The following is a 22,032-nucleotide window of genomic DNA, read 5'->3' as shown; positions in this document are numbered from 1 at the left end:
TGAATTGAACACACTTATTTGCACTTAATATCAATATTGAAATATAAAGTAGCTGGGTGTGCTTTCATAAAAATGACTGCATGTCAATTCCTCCGTGTTTTACACACTGTTAGAAAGTTTCTAGAATGAATTCTGAGTTTTGGCATGGTTTCCTTAATGGAAATGGCCTGCTGGTTGGCAGAAATTTGGGCAAAAGATGCTGAAATTAGCTTGATTCTGTTGTATTTATCCTTAGAGCTTCCCGTGAGCACCCATCCGTCCAGGAAAAGAAGAAGTCTACCATCTGGCAGTTGTAAGTTCTTTGGTGGTCTGTGTAAGATTAAGAAAAGGGCAAGTGTTGTCATTTCTACTTCATACAGCATCTTAACAGATTCCTTCTCTGATGTTAATGAGAGGTCAACCAGAATTATTCTTAGCTGAACCCTTTTGCCTTCAAGGGATTCCTTTGTCCTTAGTGAAATTAAAATCAGATCTGAACATCCCTATCATTTTGTTTTACAAGCTGGAAGGGCTTATGAGTGCCCTGGGATGGAAACTTAAGTACGCTCAGAATCAGTTTAAATAAAGGGGTGTTTTCAGAAGGACTTTGGTTTTGGAAGCTAAAAGTGCAGTTTTCATGAAGGGCTTAAAGTACCTTAAAACACCTACCTTGTTAGCACGCATAGTGCTTTCCCTGTTGTGAATCTCTGCTATGTTGTGTCCCCAGGCTCCTTTTCTAATATTTGTTGGCCTTTTCCTGTCCCTAGCTTCAGCCGTCTATTCAGTTCCTCTTCAAGTCCCCCACCAGCAAAGAGGACCTACCCATCTGTGAACATCCACTACAAGTCTCCAACGACAGCAGGGTTCAGCCAGCGTCGCAGTCACACCATGTGCCAGATCTCCTCTGGCAGCCGCACCCTGGAGTTCTTCCCTGAAGAGTGAGTCACATGCTGTGCCCCAAGCCAGGTTCCCCCATAGCTCTTCCAGATAGCACCTTTTCTTAAAATAAGCTGTTTTCCACTGAAAAATAGTTTCCGTGCTGTTAAAATGTTTCATGTGTTTAACACCCTGATCTTTCACTCATCGGTTACTGTACTGCATGTATAAGCTTAGCAAACTGGCAGCAACTTGACTCTCCCGAAGTATGGCTACCATGGCTTCCTAGGCCTTTCTAGGTTCATCTCAGCAGGGACCACTGTTGGCCTTGAGGTTGGCCTCAAGCCTAGTTCTGTCCTGATGTTTGCAGGCTGTGTGAAAGAATGAAGTAGGACTTTTGTGGTAGTTTGGTAGTGCTGGGACAGTGGGTTGGAGAGTGTCTTGCCCAACCCTGTTGACAGAGACTTCAGGTGAAGACAAAAGTTCTCTCAACATCACATTTGTGATACAATATTTGATTTTAATTTTAAGTATGCTAAAAAAGAGCCTCTAAATATTGCTACTGCAAAGTTTTCTCCCTGTCCTTTATGTCTCTCATATGAGGGGGAAAACTATTCTGTGCTTTATTTGACTTCAGAGTGTCTGTGTTCTACAGCTGTGAGGCTGTACAGTCTGTAGGTGCTATGTTTTTGTGGAAGGACTTTGGAGAATATGATGGTAAAGTAGTGTAACTTCTGCAATGTCAGGTGTTTGCTGGAAAGTCAATAAATCATGAGTACGCAGATTTTCTTTAGAAAAAAAAAAAAAAAGGTTAAATTTATATTTTATAGTTACCCACTGCCTTTCTTCTGTTCTTATCTAGTTACCATAGGGTAACCATTGCGTGTGGTGTCTCAGGCATTTCAAAACTGCATGAAATGGTGTGTCCAACAGCTGTCAGAAGCTGTTTGTTTTCTCATCCTCTCCCCAGGGGAAAAAGCATGTGCTGGAGAGTGTTTTGTTTTAAGGGTTTGGTTTAAGTATATTTTAAAATTTTTTTTTAGGTATAATAATTTAAATATAATTTTTTAAGTATATGGTTTAGGGGGGTTTTGTTTTAAGTACGTGTGTCATTCCATGTGTGTGGAGGCGTTTTTGTTTTGGCTTGGATTTTTTCTGATGTTGTTCATACCTTGGAGTGATTCTTTAAAAACATATTGAGAGAGAGAACTGATATTCAATCAGCATTTTTTTATATTAAATTGTATTCTAAGAGCTCACAGATCAATTTTTCATCTTACTTGTGCCACAGCTGGCTTCATTGTGTTGAAAGCTGCGGTTTCAACAGTAATTAGTGCATATTTTCCCTGTCAGCAGTGAAAGCTTTAAAATGGACAGAAAAATAAATAGTTGACTATAATAAAGAAGAACTCAAAATGCCTACCTCATGGAGACCTTAGATAAGGAAACTGTAGCAGCTAAGCAAAAGTTGCTATCTCATAGATGGTCACATGGAAGGTTGGTTCTGTTTCTGAAGGGCTCTTGGAAGATTGAAGTAGAGATGATCATGATTTGGCCTGCCACATCATTCAGGTAATAGGGAATTAGAGATTAGGATTGCGTTATGTCTGCTTCATAACAGAGTTTTTCTTTCATTTCCTGCATCTCCTTTTCTCCTTGTGCAAAGATGGATTTTTGCTGCTTTGTATTCTTAAACTCTTTTGTCTGAGTTTACTCTCCCCATGATGACAAAGTCCCTTCTGCCTGTGTTTTTAACCACAGACTGAAAAGTAACGCTGTTGCTTCTCTCCTCAGTGACTGCACATCCTCAGCACGTCGTGAACAGAAGCGGGAGCAGTACCGACAGGTCCGGGAGCACGTGCGGAATGATGATGGGCGACTGCAGGCCTGTGGCTGGAGTCTCCCTGCCAAGTACAAACAGGTAGATACCATGCCCCAGAGAGGCTATGGGGAAGTAGACACTGTCTTTCTCAGTTATACCAGTGAAGACCTAACTCTCCCACTGGTAACTTTAGCCATAGTTGTTAAATACCTCCAGTTAGGGGTATTAAGTGCATGTCTTTTCCGTATGATATAATTGCAGGCACTGAATAAATTAATCTTTTCTGTATTTCCACTGCAGCCAGCAGGGGAGCATTCTTCTTTGTAAAGGTGCTGAAAGAACCTAGTCTAAAACAAAAGTAATCAGCCTTTGTCCAGAGCCCAGTCCTTGTTTTTACTTCCTTCATTATTATAATTGGAATTCAACATCAGATATTTAATTTATACCATGAGAACTCTACTAGTTGTTTAGTATAAAAAAACAAACGTAGTGCAGTTTGCACCCCATTCTCCCCAGCAGTAACACAAAATAAAATGTCACCAGCCTTATTTGTTGGCCTGCGGCTCCTTTAACTCTGGTCAAAGATCATCTAAAAAGGAGGAGTCTTGTAGTGTGGCTTGAAAGTGGAGGAGTTTCAGAACATGGTGGAAGAGAATGCCAGTGGTCTGGCTTCTGCACACTTCTGCACAGGGAGTGTCCTTTAACAACCCTGTGTCTGTCGCCAGTGCAGCAGATAGCCTCAGGTGACCATACCTCGTGCACCATATCATGGTGAGAGAAACAGTCTCTCAAGTTCCCATCCCTGTAGGGACTTTTTCATGCAAGATGTCAGATGAAGCATCAACTGCTATTGGCACCCACCCATGAGGCTAAGAAGTTTGTTTTTGCCATATTGGTTACACTGCGGTTGCCGTAGCCTAGTGGTTATGCCTTGGTACTGTCTTTTCCATTTCCTCTTCCCCACAGCTGAGCCCCAATGGTGGTCAGGAAGATAATCGCATGAAAAATGTCCCTGTGCCTGTATATTGTCGCCCACTAGTAGAGAAGGATCCAACCATGAAGGTATGTTGCCTCTGCACACGATTGCAGTCCAGAAGTGGACATGGAATAAACAGAACTTGGTTGCTAAATACGCATTTTTTACAACAGTCCGCATTTTTTGTTCATTCCAAATCCCACCTTCTGCTTCCTCTTTTGGAATGGTGGTTTCTAGTGTATGTAGGGAAAAGTACCACTCGTACATAATTCTCAGCTGATGCTGGATGCCAGCTCCCATGTCTGTCATACAGGTTTTGCTTTTTTTTGAGACATACATAATATTAGCAACATCTTATATTATTTAAAGCTTTTGTTAAGACTCCTTAGGGTATAAGGCTCTGGGGCAGATGTGTTCTACAGCACAGTGGGGGATCACACATTTCATCATCCTTCCTTTTGGTTCCACTCTTGACCGGGAATAAAGTTAACAGTGAAAAGGCTAAAACTAGCTAGAGAAGATTTTTGTGAAGCTGTATCTATCAATACACTGGGTTTACATGGCAAGTGTTTGGGAGCAGGGGGGCTGCAGGGAGCAGAGCCCAGAAGCTGCCCCGTGTTATATAAGAGCCAGCTTCAGCCAGCTCCAAAAGGGACCCGCTGCTGGCCAAAGCCAAGCATGGATGGGGGGAAAGTGGTTTTAGTTTGCTTTTAGTTTCTCACTGTTCTAGTTTGTTAGTGATAGACAATGAATTATATTCATCTCCCTCCATTGAGTCTCTTCTGCCTGTGACAATAATTGGCGATTGATCTCCCCGTCCTTATCTCAACCTCTGAGCCCTTTCCATGATATTTTCTCCCCCTTTTCCTTTGAGGAGGGGGAGTGAGAGAGTGGTTGTGGTGGAGTTTAGCTTCCTAGCAGGGTAAAACCACCATAATCAATACTAGAATGTTTTCAGTAGAATTGCAGTTGAGAATAAGTGATCCTCTCTCTGCAGGTAGCACATTTATCTGCTGTAACTAGTTGTTTCTAAATAAGCAGTCTACCATTAACTTCACCAAAATTTAGTGCTGATTTTAGACTTCATTGTGATATTTAAGTTGTAAGAAAAATTTTAATGCTCTTAATTGTTTTTAGAAGTTTGATGTGATCTTTAGATAATATTCTGTTCAGTATATTTTTTATGATGATTTTAGGACAATTTTTGCAGGCTTAGTTCCTTGAATAGGTCTCTAAGATCAGACAAGCACTGATTTTGGGCTAAGGATATGTGAGGAGACAGAAGAGTACAAGTGTGGGAGGAGAACTGAGGATCAGAAGTGCACTGGGTGTGCAGTCACTGTCAGTTTTGGTTGAGTATAACGCTTCTTATTGTACCCCAGACTAGTAGTAGCTTCCATCTTGCTTTGCTACAATCACTTACGAATGCCATGCTCAGAAAAACTGAGGACATTTCAGAAGACTGCTTTCAGTTATATACCTGATTTATTATTTTTATTTCCTTTAAATGTTTGACACATCTGTTAAAAACTTGGTGATTTTTGCTAGATTGCAGAGATCCCTTTTCTTACCTACATCAAGCGTGACTATGTCCTCTAGTAGAAATCAACAAGATCTATTGTTCCTACCTTAATGTTTTAGTTGTTTGGTATGTTTACACAGTCTGCTTCAGATTTCTGTTTCTGTTGTTTAGCTGTGGTGTGCAGCTGGAGTCAATCTCATGGGATGGAGACCTTTGGAGCAGGAGTCTGGGAATGGGCAGAAACTGGATCCTGGACGTGATCCCCTCACTTGTGATCGGGAAGTGGAGTGCGAGAACAATAAAAGTAACCACACCTCTCCTGAAAAGAAAAAGGTCAGTAAAGAGAATTGACTTGTCTTTTCTCCAGTGTTCTTTCTCATTCCATCTCTTACATGTCCTCTCTTCTCAGTACCTTTGTATTACACTTACTACATATATAGAGAAGTGATTTCTACATGCGCTACTGTTGCAGTATTTCTGAGACATTTTCTTGTGGGGGAAGGTTCGTTGTATGGTTCTGTCAGGAACCCTGTGTAATTTGGGATAAATTGTCCAGGATAGAACTTTCCAACTTCAGCTTTTGAAACGTTTGGAATTTTTGAAAAATTGCTAATAATGAGGACAGTTAAGGACTGACAAGTTTGCTAGGAAGACTATGGAGTCCTCATCACTGTAAACTTAAACAAAAAAAACCATCATCATCAAAAAGCTTTAAGAAGAGTATAGACATAATAAAGTCTGTAAGTTCATTTGGTTCAGAAGATGAAGCTCTTGAGATGTATTCTGGCTCTGTTTTTTAGTGTTGTGGTGTTTGTTTGTTTGTTTTTAAGAACCAAGCCATTCTTAAGAATACAGATAATACAGCATTTTATCCTTCCTGGTTTGTGGAGTTGTTCACAGCTGTCTCACACCGCTGACATATAGTCTTTCTGGGATCAGCATGCTTAAGCTGATAGTTTGAGTGCATCCCAGCTTCATGGTATTCTGTCCAAAGTGAGTGTTCAGTGATATTAGTCAGATATCTCAGACAAATTAATGGCCAAATTTCCCTGGCCCTAGGGAGCCAGACAGGCTTTTGGCCACTGTTCCAGATACAAGTGCAGCAATGTGAAGGCAATTTATGTTGCTCATATTGTTTATCTGCACCAGCTAGGGATAGAGTTGGATCTTTGGAGCTGGTATTGTGGTCTTTGCATACACAAATGTTGCCAAGTAATAATATGCTCAGTCTGATCTGAGAGGAGCACTGATTCTGCCCGTGTGTTTGCTCTCCTGAAGGCAAAGGAATTCCATGAAATGGATGCCACATCCAGTCGTGTCTGGATTCTCACCAGTACACTGTCAACAAGTAAAGTTGTAATCATTGATGCCAATCAGCCTGGCACAGTAGTGGACCAGTTCACTGTCTGCAACGCTCATGTGCTCTGCATCTCCAGCATCCCTGGTAAGTACGGTCCACACACTGTCTGTGAGCTGCACAAGGTCACCCTCTCCACTTAAGGAGTGACAAATGTAGCATCATCACTTCAGAACGAACCCTTGGATGCTGCTGCATTCTGTAATTTTCCCTCAAAACTGTAACTCAAGATCTTGCCTTCTTGTAGGACACTTCTGTGGAGATCCTTCACTCCTGAGCATTTATTAAGTGGTTCCTTTGGCATGTAAAGGATGTCTCTTGGGAGCAAGAGTGAGCCTTGCCCAGGTTTGGGAGGGCTCTGTAGCTGTCCTGGATGTTGACATTAGGGATGAGGGGATTCGCCACAGTGTTGACTGCTGTTGTGGTGCCTCCATGGGGCTATTGAACCTCGAGGATCAGTGTCTTCCCTCCACATGGTGATCTCAGGAGTACTGCTACATTTAAATTAGCAGTGGCTGCTAGATTCATGGGAGAATCTGTTCTTTGCCCTTCAGCGGCCAGTGAGAGTGATTATCCTCCAGGCGAGATCTTTCTGGAGGGAGATGTAAATCCTGAAGAGTCATCTGGAACAGATGGTGTCTTGGCAGGAATCACTCTGGTGGGCTGTGCAACCCGCTGCAATGTGCCACGAAGCAACTGTTCCTCGCGTGGCGACACACCTGTGCTGGACAAGGGACAGAGTGAGTTCTGGGATATAAAACTTACTGGCAGTCCAATTATAGCTAGTTCCATATGACCTTCTAGTGTTATAGCTGCATCCTTCTGTCCCTGACTTAACTACTTCAGAGATCTCAAGAAGTTTCTTAATGCAGTACATGAAGACCAAAGTCCCTTTGGTACTTTTATCTTCAGAGCCCTCATTTTCTCTCCAAGTGATCCCCATCCTGCAACCTGGCTGTGGGGCTAATAGAGCAGAGTATTTTGGACAGGTTATACGTTTGCCCTGTTAAATTTGTTTCTGTTCTTTTCTCAGCTGTGGCCTTCTCCTCTCAACCATGGCTTCATGTTAAGTCAATTAAGCCTGTATGGAAAACATAATAATGCTCTTGCTGATTCCATACTGCAGTGATAGCCTTGGAGAACTTCTGATGTTTTGCTAGTCACAGATGGTGCTTTACTTGAAAACTACCTCTGTTTCCCCATCAGAGCAGCAAACACTCTGGATAAACTGCTATCTGTGATGCAAGCTCAGGGGTTGATTGTATCTGGCAAGGAAGGATAAATTAAAAAAATTAAAAAAAAGGAACTTGATTTTAGCTAGCTTACAGCTCAGTCCTCAGCCCTTTGTACATCTCCCGCTGTTCTTTGTCTCTTAGGTGAAGTGGCTGCTGTCTGCAATGGGAAGATCAACCAGTCCCAGTCCACAGAGGAGGCAACAGAAGCTACAGAGGTACCAGAGAATGGTACAAGTGAAGCAGACCCTATTCAAGCCCGGCCTGGGCCCCTCACAGAGCACGTGTTTACGGATCCAGTCCCTGTGCAGGCACCTCTTAGGCAGAATGGGTAGGCTGTCCGGGGCCAATGTGTCAGTACAGTTCTTTACCAGCTCTGTTTTTGTAAGCTGTTTATGAGAACAAGCCTGGTCTTCTGATAAAGTGTCAAACTTTTTTTTTAGTTTTGTGTCCAAATAGTATTACAGGTGAGATGATAAGGAGAGGAAGAAACGAAATGAAAATAAACATGGTTTAGCCAGCAGCAGATTATATATCAGCTGTTAAAGAGCAAATATTTGATCTCTCAGTGTGAATTTAGAAATGCTGTTGAGACGGATCTTCCAAAACACACGTGCACTTAATGTTCTTACCGAAGGACCTTATTGATCCACATGTGAAAATGATCATGTGTTTATTCCAGTAGTAACTCTAATGTGCTGTAAAGATAATGAAGAAAGCATAAATAATAATTATGTGCTGTAAAGATGATGAAAAAAGTCATTGCCCAAAAATTCTTAAGATAAATGTGTCTGATGTGATGGGCTGAGGAGCAAGGTGGAAATCTGGGATGAAAGTCGTTCCTAAGTCATTCCTTGTTCCAGTTGTTCCTGAAAGTCATTCTCAGTTGTTTCTGTTGAAGTTAGAAATGAACAGAGAAATCATTGAACAGAGAAAATTACTGCTAAACACTAAGTTAACTTCTATGGCTGTAAAGCACTGGCTATTTGCTTTGGGGGAGAAAAAAGTTTTGCATGTTCAGGAGTCAAGCAATTGAAAAACTCTGAAGAGATGGATGTGATGTGTATATACAGATGCCCTTATCTGCCTGTGCAGTGCCAGCCTGTGAGCGCAGATGGGCATTCTGTGCATTGCTGTTCATAAACAATTCTAACAATGTTCTTTTGTCTCTTAAGGGAGAATGGTCAGCTGAAGACAGAGTCGAGCACGGTACTGCCAGATCAGGAATCAAATGGGGATGCTGCTGGGACTTGCACCAGTGCTGCCCCCACCATGTGGCTGGGAGCACAGAATGGCTGGTAGGTTCCCCTTAGGCTGGCAGATTTCTGTCACCTCAGTTGTCCTCTGGCCTCCACTCATCCTCATACATCTAGTTTGCTTTTCATTTCTGCAGTAGGGATTCATTACTAGTTCTGAGCCCTCAGCTCATCATGGACACTGTGATTTCACCTCACGTCGCACATTCGTGTCCTACTTCTATCAGGCTGAAGATGTGGGGCCTTGCTGCTAATCCTCCCTGATTTGTCCTTTCTTACAGGCTGTATGTGCACTCTGCGGTGTCTAACTGGAAGAAGTGTCTGCACTCAATAAAGCTGAAAGACTCCGTACTGAGTCTAGTGTAAGTGTGCACTCCAAGGGATGCTGAAGGAGGAGGTTTGGTGACTGAGTGATGTCTTTGGTGGGGTGATAGTTCTTTGTCAGTCATCTTTTTCCTTACACTTCTAAGTGCATCGATTTGTGAGGAAAGTTTCCTGAGGATTTTGTTATTAGAAAGCCTTGTACTGATCCACTATCCCGTTCAATTACAGATCTGACCCAATACCATGAATGAGGTGCTACAGGACAAGTGCAGTATTGGGAAGAAAAAAGTGGGAAAGAGAAAAGCAAAATTTCAAAAGGGTGTAAATTGGGTGGAATTTGTTGAAATTGTTGGAGTTTAAAGTGTGAAAGAGAAGTTAAACTAAACAGGAAATTGTTGGATAATCCTATTACACATAAGTAAGAATGATCCTCTGCCTTTACAGGATGTTCCTGCAAATGCTAAACTGAATGGGAATTGTAGACAGAATATAAAGAAGGTTTGCGTGGAAGTTAAAAATGAATTGTTCTTTACTTCCACAGACTTTGTAAAAGTACTTACTTTCCTGTGATTTCAGGCATGTGAAGGGAAGGGTCCTTGTTGCTCTGGCAGATGGAACACTAGCCATATTCCACCGAGGAGAAGGTAAAGATCAATATAATAAAAGAAAAATAAGCTGGCCAAGAGTGCAGCAATGAATTAAATGCTCTACTTAGTCAAGAAGGAAGGGTGCTGGCTTGCTAGAGTACAAACACGTGGTTAAAATGCATAGCTATTTTACACATGTAACCCTTATTGTGAAACACCCAAGGCGTACTTTAGCATAATTTCCTGAGGTTTTCTGGGGGAGAAAAAAAGTGTGTGTATGTGCTGTGTAAGCATATGTGGAGTGAATGTAACATGTCTAAGAATGCGTATGCCATACAGTTGTTTGAGGCATGTTTGATAAGATTAATGCATTTGGGCCATAATCAGTGTTACTGGGCGTTCGCAAATCAACTGTACAGTGCACACACAGAGAGCTCCAAACAGCTCAGATGAGCGGTACCTGAGCAGATCACCTGTGCAGTACAAACAGGCCTGCTGCTTTCCAGGTGAGATGGATCTCTCTATAAATAGTGGAATTGGTCTCTGCATATGCAGAAGACAGAGCTGGATTTTTTTGGAAGTCTAGAAATCCCAAACAAATAGAGCCTTCACATTGCACTTGGCATTTCACTTTTCTCGTGAAAAAAGAGAAAGATGTCTGAGTAACCTGACATGCCTTAATCATGGCATTTCAAGATACTTTTTTGAATTGTTTCTTGTCCTCTTCACTGTTGGAGATTTTGTTTTCCCTATAACCTCAGCAGTTCTTAAGCTGTATTCATAGCCTGAGGCTCATGGGATTTTGCTAATTGTGAATAATATTTGTATATTAAGAATTTATTACTCAGTTGTTCATTGAGTAGCAGTTTATCAACAAGGGTGAAATGCAGAGATTTTCTGGTTTTGTGCAATCTAATTTTCAATTCAGCCTGTCTCCTGAGTTCAGTCCTGACCATTGGCACATACAAAATGTTCCCATCAGAAATATGATAATGCTTCATCACCTAGAGGCAATCTGTCTGCAAAAGACAAAGTATCTGCCTGATTAGGTAGCAAATTAGACCAAGAGAAGGAAGATCTGATTCCTCAGCCTGGATCTGATACTTTGGGGAAATAATGATGTCTGTCTGTGATATGAGAGAGCCTCACCATAAAGACTGTATGCTCCTTTTCCTTTTAGGTTTCCACATAGTCTTGTTAACTTGTCTTTCTTCTTCTCCTGCTGTTTTTGTTGTACTTGTTATGGAAGGGTGTTTACTTCATTACAGTCAAAGGATGTTTAAATTAGCCTGAGTTGGAGAGCCTACTAAACTGTGTGTTATTGGCATGTGCTTGGTAACAATGAGGCTGTGCCTGAAGTGGTTTTATGGGCTGATGGGAAGTTCACAGACATAAGCCAGGTCAGCTTTTCAGTATCAGCTAGGCCTGTTTATCTAGATATAAATAGAAAGGCAAGAGGATTCTGTTAAATACTGACATGTCATGAAGGAGCTGCGTTGTTTTTCACCCTTGTTTTCTCACCTTAGATGGTCAGTGGGATCTCAGTAATTACCACCTCATGGACCTTGGTCATACTCACCATTCTATCCGCTGTATGGCTGTTGTGTATGACAGAGTCTGGTGTGGCTACAAGAACAAAATCCATGTTATTCAACCTAAGACAATGCAGATTGAGGTATGAGAGCAAATGTGTATGTATGCACATACTTGTGTTGTATTTATTCTTCTAGCTGCTTTCTGCTATGGAAATGCAGAACGTTTTTATTGTCCATTGCTGACTGTAGGATGAAAATTGTCAAACTGTCAGTCTGGGTCATCTTATGACACAATCTGCCAGAGAGGTATTCATTCCTTCCTCCCTTTGCAGAGCTTAAATCTTTAGATAAGTCTGAACTGAGGACTTTCTTTGTCTTTACTAATGCTATGGGATCACGTACTGTACAAATGTATGTCTGTGCTTTACAGCTCTCCTTCATGTATGGTCTAAGACTTCTCCATCTGTAGGCGATGAGGCACAAACGATGGATATAGTTAGCAAGTCCCAGTGGTCCCACTTGCCTTAAAAAAAAAAAAGACATTCAGAGCATTTTGGTAGAAACATTTATTCAGTACAATGGTGTTAGTACAAACCTGCTTAACAGTGCTTGGAATGATTCTGCTCAAAGAGAGAAGAAGTGCTGAAACTGAATTTCACATCAGTGAGCCAAGGCAGTTTGCTGATCTTCAGAATTCTAGAGCTGTGTCTTTACCTTCTCTACCAATCACATTGAAAGTGGTTGGTTTCTAAATGTTCCTGCTCCCAAAGTGCTCTGCAAAGAACATATTCTCTGAGGAGCTGCAACTCTGTGCCATGCGACTCCTCATTTCAAACAAGGGATTTTCTGTATACTGTAGTTAACTTCTGGCATTAATACATTTTCTTCCAAGGCCTTTGAAACCCAAACATGCAATCTCAGTCGAGGAAAATAGAATATATGTGCAGATAACTGCAGATCTTTTGTGAACTCACACCAGTCCACCTATTTTGCATTTCAGAAGTCCTTTGATGCCCACCCTCGGCGCGAGAGCCAGGTGCGACAGCTGGCATGGATTGGAGATGGAGTATGGGTTTCCATCCGCCTGGACTCCACCCTGAGGCTTTACCATGCTCACAGCCATCAACATCTGCAGGATGTTGACATCGAGCCTTATGTCAGCAAAATGCTAGGTGAGGCAGTAGGGACTGTCAGTAAATAGCCTGTTGCTTACTGAGATCAGGGAGAAATGAAAATTCATTAGAAGACCTTGCCCAAAGTCCTACAGTCTTAACTAACTCTACAATTCTTATGCACACTTACCTAGGTACTGGAAAACTGGGCTTCTCCTTTGTGCGGATTACAGCTCTGCTCATTGCTGGCAACCGTCTCTGGGTGGGGACAGGGAATGGTGTTGTCATCTCCATTCCACTGACTGAGAGTAAGTGATCTTTATCAGAGATTGTTCCGTGTTGCCCTGAAAAGAACAGTGCTTTTGCATGTTATTTGTGCAGTGTGGCAGATGGCCCTGGCAGGCTAATATTTTCTGGATGTTTTTACTCTGAACCTACACACCGTTGATCATAGCCGTGTTCAGAGAGAAGAGCCCTGAGTACGAGTTACCTTGCCCTTGGTTTAACTGTTCCTTAATTATGGAACTAAGTGTGCAGTTAAATGTTTTTAGCCTATTTAAAACCAAATGGAGATTTGTTACTGTTCCTTTCAGTTCAGTTGAAACTATATTTTTCTTGGGGCACCAATGATGTCTCTACCATCTCTACGGTCTTCTCTTTTGACAGAGCAGACTGATGTGAGCTGATTTTGTAGCTACTGGAAAAAAGGAGAAACAAAGCCTTGGAAATTGTAGCAAGTCTCCAAAAGGAGGCTCTTGAGTCACCAGGAAGATCTCCCTGGAAATTTTTATTTGCTGTGGACATCTAAGTATCTCCATGACAGTATTTTTCAGAAGCTGACCTCAGAAAAGCTTCGTTTACTCATATTAGGGTTCAGTTTTTATCAGTCAAGTAGAAATCAGTATCCTAACACAAATTAAACCTGGTGAAGAGACCTAGCAGTAGTAGTTAACAGGCACATATCTAGAGCTGGAAGTTGAAGCTCTCAGTAATTCTGTTCTGTACCTCCCAGTCAGCATCTAATTTCCTTGGTGGAACATTTGTTCCAAAATATAATGGGGGAGTAGGATTTGAGGATGACTGCAGTTGCTTTCAACAGACAGCAGTGAAATGTACATTTTCTCACCACTGGTGGCAGGAAAGCTGAGAAGCAAATAGCTCTTGTGTAAGAGGAGCAAATCTGTTGTAATTTTTCTGGAAGTCAGAGATGAAGTTGTTTCCTCTAGGGCTGCTGAAGACCCTGGGGCTGACACCAGGAAGCCAGTGACAGAATCCTCTGTACATTGTAAACTCTGTCTCACTTCTGAATCCCTATATTAGATCCCATTCTTTCTTGGTACTGTTGTCATAATTCTGAATTAAACTTGTTCCCTGCTGTAAACCAGTTGCATTATTTTTTGGTGTTTCTGTAAAAATGTGGTAAGCTGTAAACTTTCCCTAGGAACTTTAGCAATGGATCTTTGTGACCACGGACCCTCTTCTGTCTCAGATACTATATTTGTCCTCGTACGATAAGAGTAAAACGAGCAAGAACAGTGTTGGTATAAGCTGATCAAACCTGTAGCTCTTGTTATGGTTTCTCCGAGTTTATGCATTTCTGTTGCTCCCTGAATTTTCTCCCAGTAACCACCTTTTTCTTCTCTCCCATCCTACCTATCTCTTCCTGTGCCTCTGTGTGTTCCCACTCCCTCCCTGTACCTAGCTGTAGTCCTCCACCGAGGCCAACTTCTTGGGCTCCGGGGTAAGTCCACTGCCTCCTTCCTTCAGCTTGCACTCCTTTTGCACCTGCTTACCTTAGCAGTCATACTTTTCTACCCTTCCATCCTGACATTTAGTTCTCTCCACCCATTTTTCCTCATCACTCTTTCATTTTAAGCTAGTCATCTGAGAAAAGTGAACGGAGACAGTAATGTAAATGTCATCATTTCCCATAGCCAAAACCGTTTTTATCCATCTCATCAGCCATTCCTCCTTTTTCTGTGTGTCAAAGGTACTTTACTCTTCATCAGAATCAGTTCCCTTGTTCTGGTAGGCCAGGTCTGAGATGGAGATTGTAAAGATTTAGTCAGTCAGTTCCAAGAAGCAGGAGTAGAATGTTCTTCCAAGGTCTTCCATGGTCATCCTTCATTTTCCAAGGATGCTTCTCTCAATCAGTTTCCAGCCAGTGGTAATAAGTGCTGTGGCACCTGACAGCTGCAGATAATCAACCAAGACTTTTAACAAGAGAGACTTGGATAAATACTGAAGATTGTTTGGTTTTGTGCCAGTTAAGGAAGGGTCTGAGTTCACCATTCAGATTTATACTTACTTAGCCTTTCCACAGTCAGAAAAGAGGATTTTTTTCCCATTGTAGGATGTTCCTGTGACTGTCCAGAAACATTATCAGCATGTCTCTCTTCCTTTTAAAGCATCTGGTATTGGTCACTGTGAGAAGCCAGATATTGAGCTTGAAGCCTGAAATGCCAGTACCAGCCCTGTCTGTCAGTCAGAGGAGCTGAGCCAGTTGTAGATGCTTACAGTAAACCAAAGCACAGAGGTGTGCAGAGAGCTTTCATCTTAGGGATATTCTTGTCCCTGCACACATTGGTTCTCATTCTTCTGTCCAAATATTTGTACTTACCTCAGCATCCGTTCATGAACTTGCTAGGTAAAAATCTCCTTTGTTCCTGAGCTACTTACCAGCTGAAATCCAGCCCAAGCCAACATAGAGAACTACAGATAATTAACTAAGCAATTCAGTTCTCTCTGGAAATAGAAAGAAAGTGAAAGCCGTGTGATTTTAATACTATTTGTGGTTTACTAATATGGGTACATGCAGAAGGAAAGCATCTCCTGTCCTGACCTCTGAGCACTGTTCTCTGTTCCTTGGTGAGTGGAAACATTCGCATCCTGAGAGCTCCGACCTGAAAGATGCAGGCCTCTGAGCTGACTTTGAAATCCTTGGAAGCTGTGGGTGGTGAACATCTATCTTTCTGATGTTCATTGCTTGAGTAGCTAATCTGCTTCAAGGCTAACTCAAGGACTAAGGAAGGCTCGTACTCTACTGCTGTGACATTGACTGGGCTGAGAGGCCTTCAGCCAGACACCGAGGCTGCTTTCAGCAGTCTGTGTGCTCAGAGCTTGGCATGAGCAAGGACTTGACTTGGAAACCATGAAAGTATTAGAATGAGTCCAGAGGAGGGCCACAAAGATGATCAGAGGGCTGGAGCACCTCTCCTATGAAGACAGGCTGTGGGAGTTAGGGTTGTTCAGCCTGGAGAGGAGAAGGCTCCAGGGAGACCTTATAGTGGCCTTCCAGTGCCTAAAGGGGGCTACAGGAAAGCTGGGGATTGTCAGGGATTGTAATGATAGGACAATGGGTAATGGCTTTAAACTAAAAGAGGGTAGGTTTAGATTAGATAAAAGGAAGAAATTCTGTACTCACAGGGTGGTGAGACACTGGAACAGGTTTCCCAGAGAAGTTGCGGATGCCCCATCCCTGTTCAAGGCCAGGCTGGATGGGGCTTTGGGCAACCTGGTCTGGCGGGAGGTGTCCCTGCCTAGGGCAGAGGGGTTGGAACTAGATGATCTTTAAGGTCCCTTCCAACCTAAACCATTCTGTGATTTTATGATAAACAGAAAAACTTCACCAATTCCCGGAATAGCAATAATTCTCCAGGTGTACATTAAGAGGCCTTAATGTGTCATGGGTACAGTGGAAATCTTCACTTACACAGCCAAGTACCAAAGCCGAAGGCTGATCCTAGGACAGGAAATGATTTCTGAAGGCTGGACAGGATTGCTGCTAGAGAAGAGACCTTCACTGGAACACCCCAGAGGCCTTCCCTAGCATGCCCGTCGCTCTTGTCCACAGCCTCCAGGGGTGTGTACCTCATTAGTAGCCAAATACTAGAAAAATGTAGTTTGTTATGATGAGTGGATTTACCAGCCTAACAGAGAGGGACTGCATAGTCGTGTTTGTTCTCCTCCATCACAGCCCTCACATAATTCTAGGCTCAGTTCTAGGGCCAGTTCTATGCAATATTTTTATCGATGATCTGGATGCAGGTCTGGAGTGCTTCCTCAGCAAGTTTGCTGATGATATGAAACTGGGAGGCGCTGTTGACTCCCTGGGGGATGAGGGGCCTTGCAGAAGGATCTGGACAGATGGGAATATTGGGCATTCAGCAACAGCATGAAGTTCACAAAGGAAAATGCTGGGTCCTGCAGCTGGGACAGAGTAATGCCAGACACAGGAACAGACTGGGAGACGAAGGGCTGCAGAGCAGCCCAGCAGAAAGGGATCTGGGGGTGCTGGTGACAGCAGGCTCCACATGAGCCAGCAGCATGCCCTGGCAGCCAAGAGAGCAAAGCACATTGTGCATGAAACACAGCATAGCCAGCTGGTCAAAAGATTTTCATGCTATATTTAGTGTTGGTGTAACCCCACCTGGAGTATCGTGTGCAGTTCTGGGTGGGCTCCATGATATAAAAAGGGTGTTAAGGTCCTAGAGAGTGTCCAGAGGAGGAGAACAAAGCTGGTAAAAGGGCTGGAAGGCCTGCCTCCCCTATTAGGAGAGGCTGAGGACACCTGAGTTGTCTAGCCTGGAGAAAAGGAGGCCAGGAGGTGACCTCCTTGCTCTCTGCAACTTCCTGACGAGGGGAAGTGCAAAGTGAGGTGCTGGCCTCTGTTCCCTGTAACTGAGGATAGGACATGCAGGAACAGTACAAAGCGGTGCCAGGGGAGGTTCACATTGGACATTAGGAAAAATTTCTTTACTGTAAGGGTGGTGAAACACTGGAACAGGCTTCCTAATGAGGTTCCATGGCTGTCAGTACTCAAGAGGCATTGAGATAATGCCCTCATTAATATGGTTTAACTTTTGGTTAGCCCTGAAGTGGTCAGGCAGTTGGACTTGATGATCTTTGAAAGTCCCTTCCACCTGAACTATTCTATAAAACCTTTAAAGAGACTCGAACTTTTAAAGGTTTTCCTTCATGGCTCATGAGTTTTCTCTTTCATTGAGCCCCTTCTGTAAATGGGACCAAAACTATCATTAACAATGTTCCTTCTCCCTGTCCCCAGCCAACAAGACCTCACCCACTTCTGGAGAGGGCAGCCGCTCTGGTGGGGTCATCCACGTGTATGGCGATGACAACAGCGACAAATCTGCCAGCAGTTTTATTCCCTACTGCTCCATGGCTCAGGCACAACTCTGTTTCCACGGTCACCGTGATGCTGTCAAGTTCTTTGTCTCTGTGCCTGGTAAGGATGAGCACAGCCCTTCCTCATGAGGGCCTTGTACTGCTGTCCATTCTGTGGCAGGAGCTTGAGCTGATCTGCAGCAAAAGCTTATCCCTGCTATTTCTTAGCACAAACAGTGCCACGCAGATGTCACTGTGGCTCAGACGTTGGTAGCTTAAACTGCAATGTCTTCCGAAGTTCACCAGCAGAAGGAATTGTCCTATCCAATTGTTTCTGTGTGTTAAGTACATGAGGGTTGAGCAGAGGCACTGACGGCATATCTGTCCTGACCCAGGCAACGTCCTCGCAACCTTGAATGGGAGTGTGTTGGACAGCCCTTCAGAGAACCCCAGCACAGCAGCCACAGAGACCGAGGGGCAGAAGCTGAAGAACGTCCTAGTGCTGAGTGGAGGAGAAGGGTACATCGATTTCCGGATCGGTGAGTGCCTGCAGTGGGAGGCATCTGGAATGGGAAGGGGTGCGGGGCTACGATCACAGAGAGAAGGATCACTGCTGTGGGGAGAGACATCTGGAAAGCAAGGCTGTTTTCCTCCTACCTCCTGCTGTGGGAGCAGATAGCAAGCATTTTCCTTGCACAGCACAAGGCTGCCAGACACTGCCCCTGCCTGAGCCAGTAGTGCCATGCAGTCAGCATGAACAAAAAAATAAAACCATATGTGCCACTGGCTCCAAACATTGCTGTCTCACTGTGGTCACCTATGCTGGTCTGGGGCGCTGTGTCATAGACATTGGCTTCCCCAAACAGAAGGGCAGTTTACCCTACCGTCAGAGATAGTTTGTTCCATTAATACAGGCCTGCTTCAGAAAAACACCATGTTGTTATAAATGTCCTGTAGGCATACAGGAAGGTCTGCGCTCAGGCTGTCTGTCATCAGACTGCAGAGACTGTAGCAGTGATAATCACCTCTTCTGAAGAATTCCAAGGTAGCACAACTTGGGATTTTCTATCCTGCCTTTCTTACTCTGCTTTCTCTCTTCAGGGGATGGAGAAGATGATGAGACAGAAGAGAACGCAGGAGATGCCACCCAGGTGAAGCCAGTACTTTCTAAGGCAGAAAGGAGCCACATTATTGTGTGGCAGGTATCATATATCCCTGAGTGAGAATTTCTCCTTTCCTACCAACGTAAGTGTCCCTCCTCCCACCTGAATGCCAAGATGTACATACAGAACGTCTGCATTATACCTACTGCTGGAAACCGACCCCAGACAACTGCAGCGGCTCCTGCCTCGGACTGTCACCCCCTTCTAACCTCTGAACTTGCAGCTTTCATCTTGGGCCTGTGCGCTTTCTGCGTGGTTGGGTTGTTATTCTGCTCTGGAGCTGGTGTCTACAAGGAGAGAAATGGCAGCGCATTGATAAAGTGAAGCTTGGAGCCAGAGCTGTGCAAAGACTTTGCCTGGGGCTGGGGAGATGGACTGGTGGTGGCTGTGGTTGTCCAGCAGGTTGCCTTGCTCCCACCTGCATGAGAAGTAGTATGTCACCCTGGTGTCCCCCACCAAAGCAGTGGTGGTAAATCACAACTCCTACAACACTAGAAAAAATCCTTTCTAGTTCACCAGTGGACTTTTCACCTTATCCACTATGCACAGAGTACACTTAAGCACAGAATAATATCCCCCAGACTGACAGCTGCCAGGTCCAAGGAGCCTTCAATAGAAAGGAGCACTTCTGCTGGTTGGCTGGAGAAGGTGGCAGTGCCATTACTGTGGGGAACACATCCTCCATACAAGCAGATGGAAAGTCTCCCTCCTCTTCTGCTGCTGTTGTCTTAGCAGTAGTGTGCTGGGTGACTGTATGTATCCATAGAGAATTGTGTGGTAGCCTCCGATGGGCGGCAGGTGTTTGACTGTGGAGGCTGTGGGGCCTTTGGAAGCTTTGGTAACAAAGAGGTACTGGAACCTTATTTGAGAGCAGAAAAGGCAGCAATACTTTTAACTCCCTTTTCCAGAAATGCCAGGCAAAAAAGAACTCTTGAGCTCATTCTTTTTATGAGCCTGAAAGGTTTAGGATAAATTTGTCTCTACATAGCATTTGTTGGCTTTTAAACTACAGGTGAGGCAGATAATGTAGGTGTACTGTGGATTCTGCATTAACGTGGTGAGATTACCTTGACTCATAAGGATGTGTCCCATCCTAGGAACTGCTGACCCCCTGCTGGAAGGGGGTGGCTGTTTTCACACGGTGGCTGTCAGGTTAAGGAAGTGTGTAGATGCAGTCAAGGTGTACAGGCTCTGTCACCTGAGGTCACACAGAAAAGGGAATTGAGGCCAGATCTCCCAGCATCTTTTACCTAACATCACAAGCACTGACTGACTTTGTTATTAAGTAGCTTGAAAAGCTGTACATTTCTTACTCCTGAAAAGAATGACAACCCCTGAGAGAAATTTTGACTGCCCTCCTTGTGTAAGCTGTGCTGTGGGATTGTAAGTGTGTGTCCTGCTTATAGGAGAAGCAGCAAAAATTGGGGTCAGGGAGAGCAGTTTTAAGATCCGTATTCAGAGCGTGGCAGCTCCAGATGTGGAGGCAATGGTTTGTCCTTCTTTCTGACCTGTCTCCACAAGGGCACGTTGTTAGCGATGAATTGAGAAGATCCTGGTGATCGTCTTGTTTTTCCTGAGCTGTGCAGCACTCTCGGTCTCACAGGGATGTTCACTTCCATCTCTGGGGAATGTGTCCCAGCTGTGTCCTGCGCTTGTTGCCATGACCTGGGCTGCTCCCAAGGCTTGTGGTCTACAGCTATTTGTATGCTGCAGGGACACAGTATTCACTGGGGAAGCTCTAACATGTAACGTTTGTCCTGATTCAGCAGCACTGAAATGCTTTTTGAATCCATAGTTCAGAAAAGGCAGGGGCACACAATTCCTCTCCGCAAGGAACCAAGAGGACACATCCAGAGAACAGAGACCTCAACTACCAAAGTACAGGGCCACAGCGGTGCCTGCACTGCCTGTGAGCACTGCTGGTGATGCATGGACCTGCACCACTCCTCACAGAGGTAGGAAACCAGCTGGACAACGTCCTCCAGCCATCAACGCACTGGAATCTCTGGCTTGCCTTTGGCTAAGGGATTCTTGGAACAGCCACCCACATGCAGGATGGGAACGTTTCACCAGGAACATCTCACTGGGGTACTGCTGACCATGCCAGACTTCTTGTTCACTTTCCCTAAATGTTTTCTGCTAGGACAAGTTCTTTGGGTCACAGCACAGAATGCATTTAAGTTAACAAGAAGATAGACGTTTAGATAGCAGATTCCACAGACATCTAACAGTTAATTAGGGCCCAGAAAATTTCATAATTTGGCCTAATTTAGGGTAAAAACAAGGCATAGTAAGTCCAGTTCGTTAGCTCTGTTGAACCTCCAACATGAAAATAGAGAATTGCAATGTTCTTACCTCTTACTGTTTGTTCTGTATTTGGTTTTAGCAGTAAAAGTGACTCGGTCTTCTGTCACCCACTGATCCCTGGCAACATAAGGAAACTGGTCTTGAGTCTCCAGCAACAGGTTCCTTTCCAGTTGGATGCATGTCTTCCTCCAAGAGAAGCACATGTGTAAGAGGGGTAGCTACAGCTAAGTAGAACCATCTTCTACTGTCAGCTTCTGTCGGTATTTGGTGGCTGCTGGGCAGCAAGGTGAGAACTGACTGGCTTCACCACACTTCCCTGTCATATCTCCACTGTGATGTATGTAAAGTATCTTGTATGTTACAAAAGGATTTTAAGAAGTGTCTTAAGGCCTGTAAACTCCGCTGTTTGGTCAGAAGATGGCATTCTGTAAAGAGACCGCTGTATGAATACGTTCCCATGCTTTTTCCCCTATGCTATCAAACAACAAACCATATCTGTTCTGTATGTAATAAATGTGTTAACATCAGCAAGTGCCCGTATGTCTTGTTCCTGTAAAGGCACTGGGATTTCTACTCAGCCTTTAATAACATCATGATATTTAAGTGGTGGGAATGGCAGCTCAAATGCTCCCCCATTTAGCAATTTATTACCAAGAAATTAGATGTTTATTACTCACTGTACTTGACCAGGAGGTGCTGATCCTGCAAGCCGCATGCCCTTGAGGCAAGTGCAATGTGTAGCTTCTCCAGTGTCAGAAATAAAAGGTAGAAAAGGACTGTTCAGCTGCTGGCTATCTACAGCAGCCCTTGTGGAGTCCCCTTCAGATGAGATACTAGGGTTAATATGGCAAGTCTCAGCT

The 22,032-nt window shown here is 43.8% G+C and overlaps 1 protein-coding gene and 1 long non-coding RNA gene across 33 annotated transcripts in view; one reads left to right on the top strand and one right to left on the bottom strand.

Annotated features, from left to right (window-relative positions):
* The window catches only part of MAPK8IP3 (mitogen-activated protein kinase 8 interacting protein 3), a 71,062-nt gene extending 49,363 nt beyond the window's left edge, over positions 1 to 21,699 (top strand). For 28 of the 32 annotated variants that reach the window (XM_048066811.2, XM_048066758.2, XM_048066747.2 and 25 more), the window contains 18 exons: positions 236 to 292; positions 747 to 917; positions 2,650 to 2,776; positions 3,644 to 3,739; positions 5,347 to 5,508; positions 6,454 to 6,619; positions 7,087 to 7,272; positions 7,909 to 8,095; positions 8,940 to 9,062; positions 9,302 to 9,382; positions 9,921 to 9,988; positions 11,458 to 11,606; positions 12,467 to 12,638; positions 12,773 to 12,886; positions 14,281 to 14,319; positions 17,644 to 17,823; positions 18,098 to 18,241; positions 18,804 to 21,699. In XM_048066811.2, the coding sequence (XP_047922768.2) occupies positions 236 to 292; positions 747 to 917; positions 2,650 to 2,776; positions 3,644 to 3,739; positions 5,347 to 5,508; positions 6,454 to 6,619; positions 7,087 to 7,272; positions 7,909 to 8,095; positions 8,940 to 9,062; positions 9,302 to 9,382; positions 9,921 to 9,988; positions 11,458 to 11,606; positions 12,467 to 12,638; positions 12,773 to 12,886; positions 14,281 to 14,319; positions 17,644 to 17,823; positions 18,098 to 18,241; positions 18,804 to 18,925 (2,344 nt within the window). In that variant the 3' untranslated portion in view covers positions 18,926 to 21,699. The remainder of the gene's footprint in view (positions 1 to 235; positions 293 to 746; positions 918 to 2,649; positions 2,777 to 3,643; positions 3,740 to 5,346; positions 5,509 to 6,453; positions 6,620 to 7,086; positions 7,273 to 7,908; positions 8,096 to 8,939; positions 9,063 to 9,301; positions 9,383 to 9,920; positions 9,989 to 11,457; positions 11,607 to 12,466; positions 12,639 to 12,772; positions 12,887 to 14,280; positions 14,320 to 17,643; positions 17,824 to 18,097; positions 18,242 to 18,803) is intronic. The other 4 variants (XM_048066846.2, XM_048066854.2, XM_048066734.2 and 1 more) reach the window with 2 other exon arrangements.
* On the bottom strand, positions 14,304 to 17,769 carry LOC125183147 (uncharacterized). Its single transcript, XR_007164417.2, has 3 exons — positions 17,659 to 17,769; positions 14,887 to 15,002; positions 14,304 to 14,771 (listed from the first exon to the last, which is right to left on the bottom strand). It is a non-coding gene; the product is annotated as an uncharacterized lncRNA (long non-coding RNA).
* Positions 21,700 to 22,032: the final 333 nt, after the last annotated feature.

The sequence above is a fragment of the Anser cygnoides genome, chromosome 15 (genome assembly GCF_040182565.1).
Source record: "Anser cygnoides isolate HZ-2024a breed goose chromosome 15, Taihu_goose_T2T_genome, whole genome shotgun sequence".
Classification (NCBI taxonomy): Eukaryota; Metazoa; Chordata; class Aves; order Anseriformes; family Anatidae; genus Anser; species Anser cygnoides.
The sequence above is the reverse complement of the archived record's forward strand: the minus strand, read 5'-3'. Positions and strand labels throughout refer to the sequence as shown.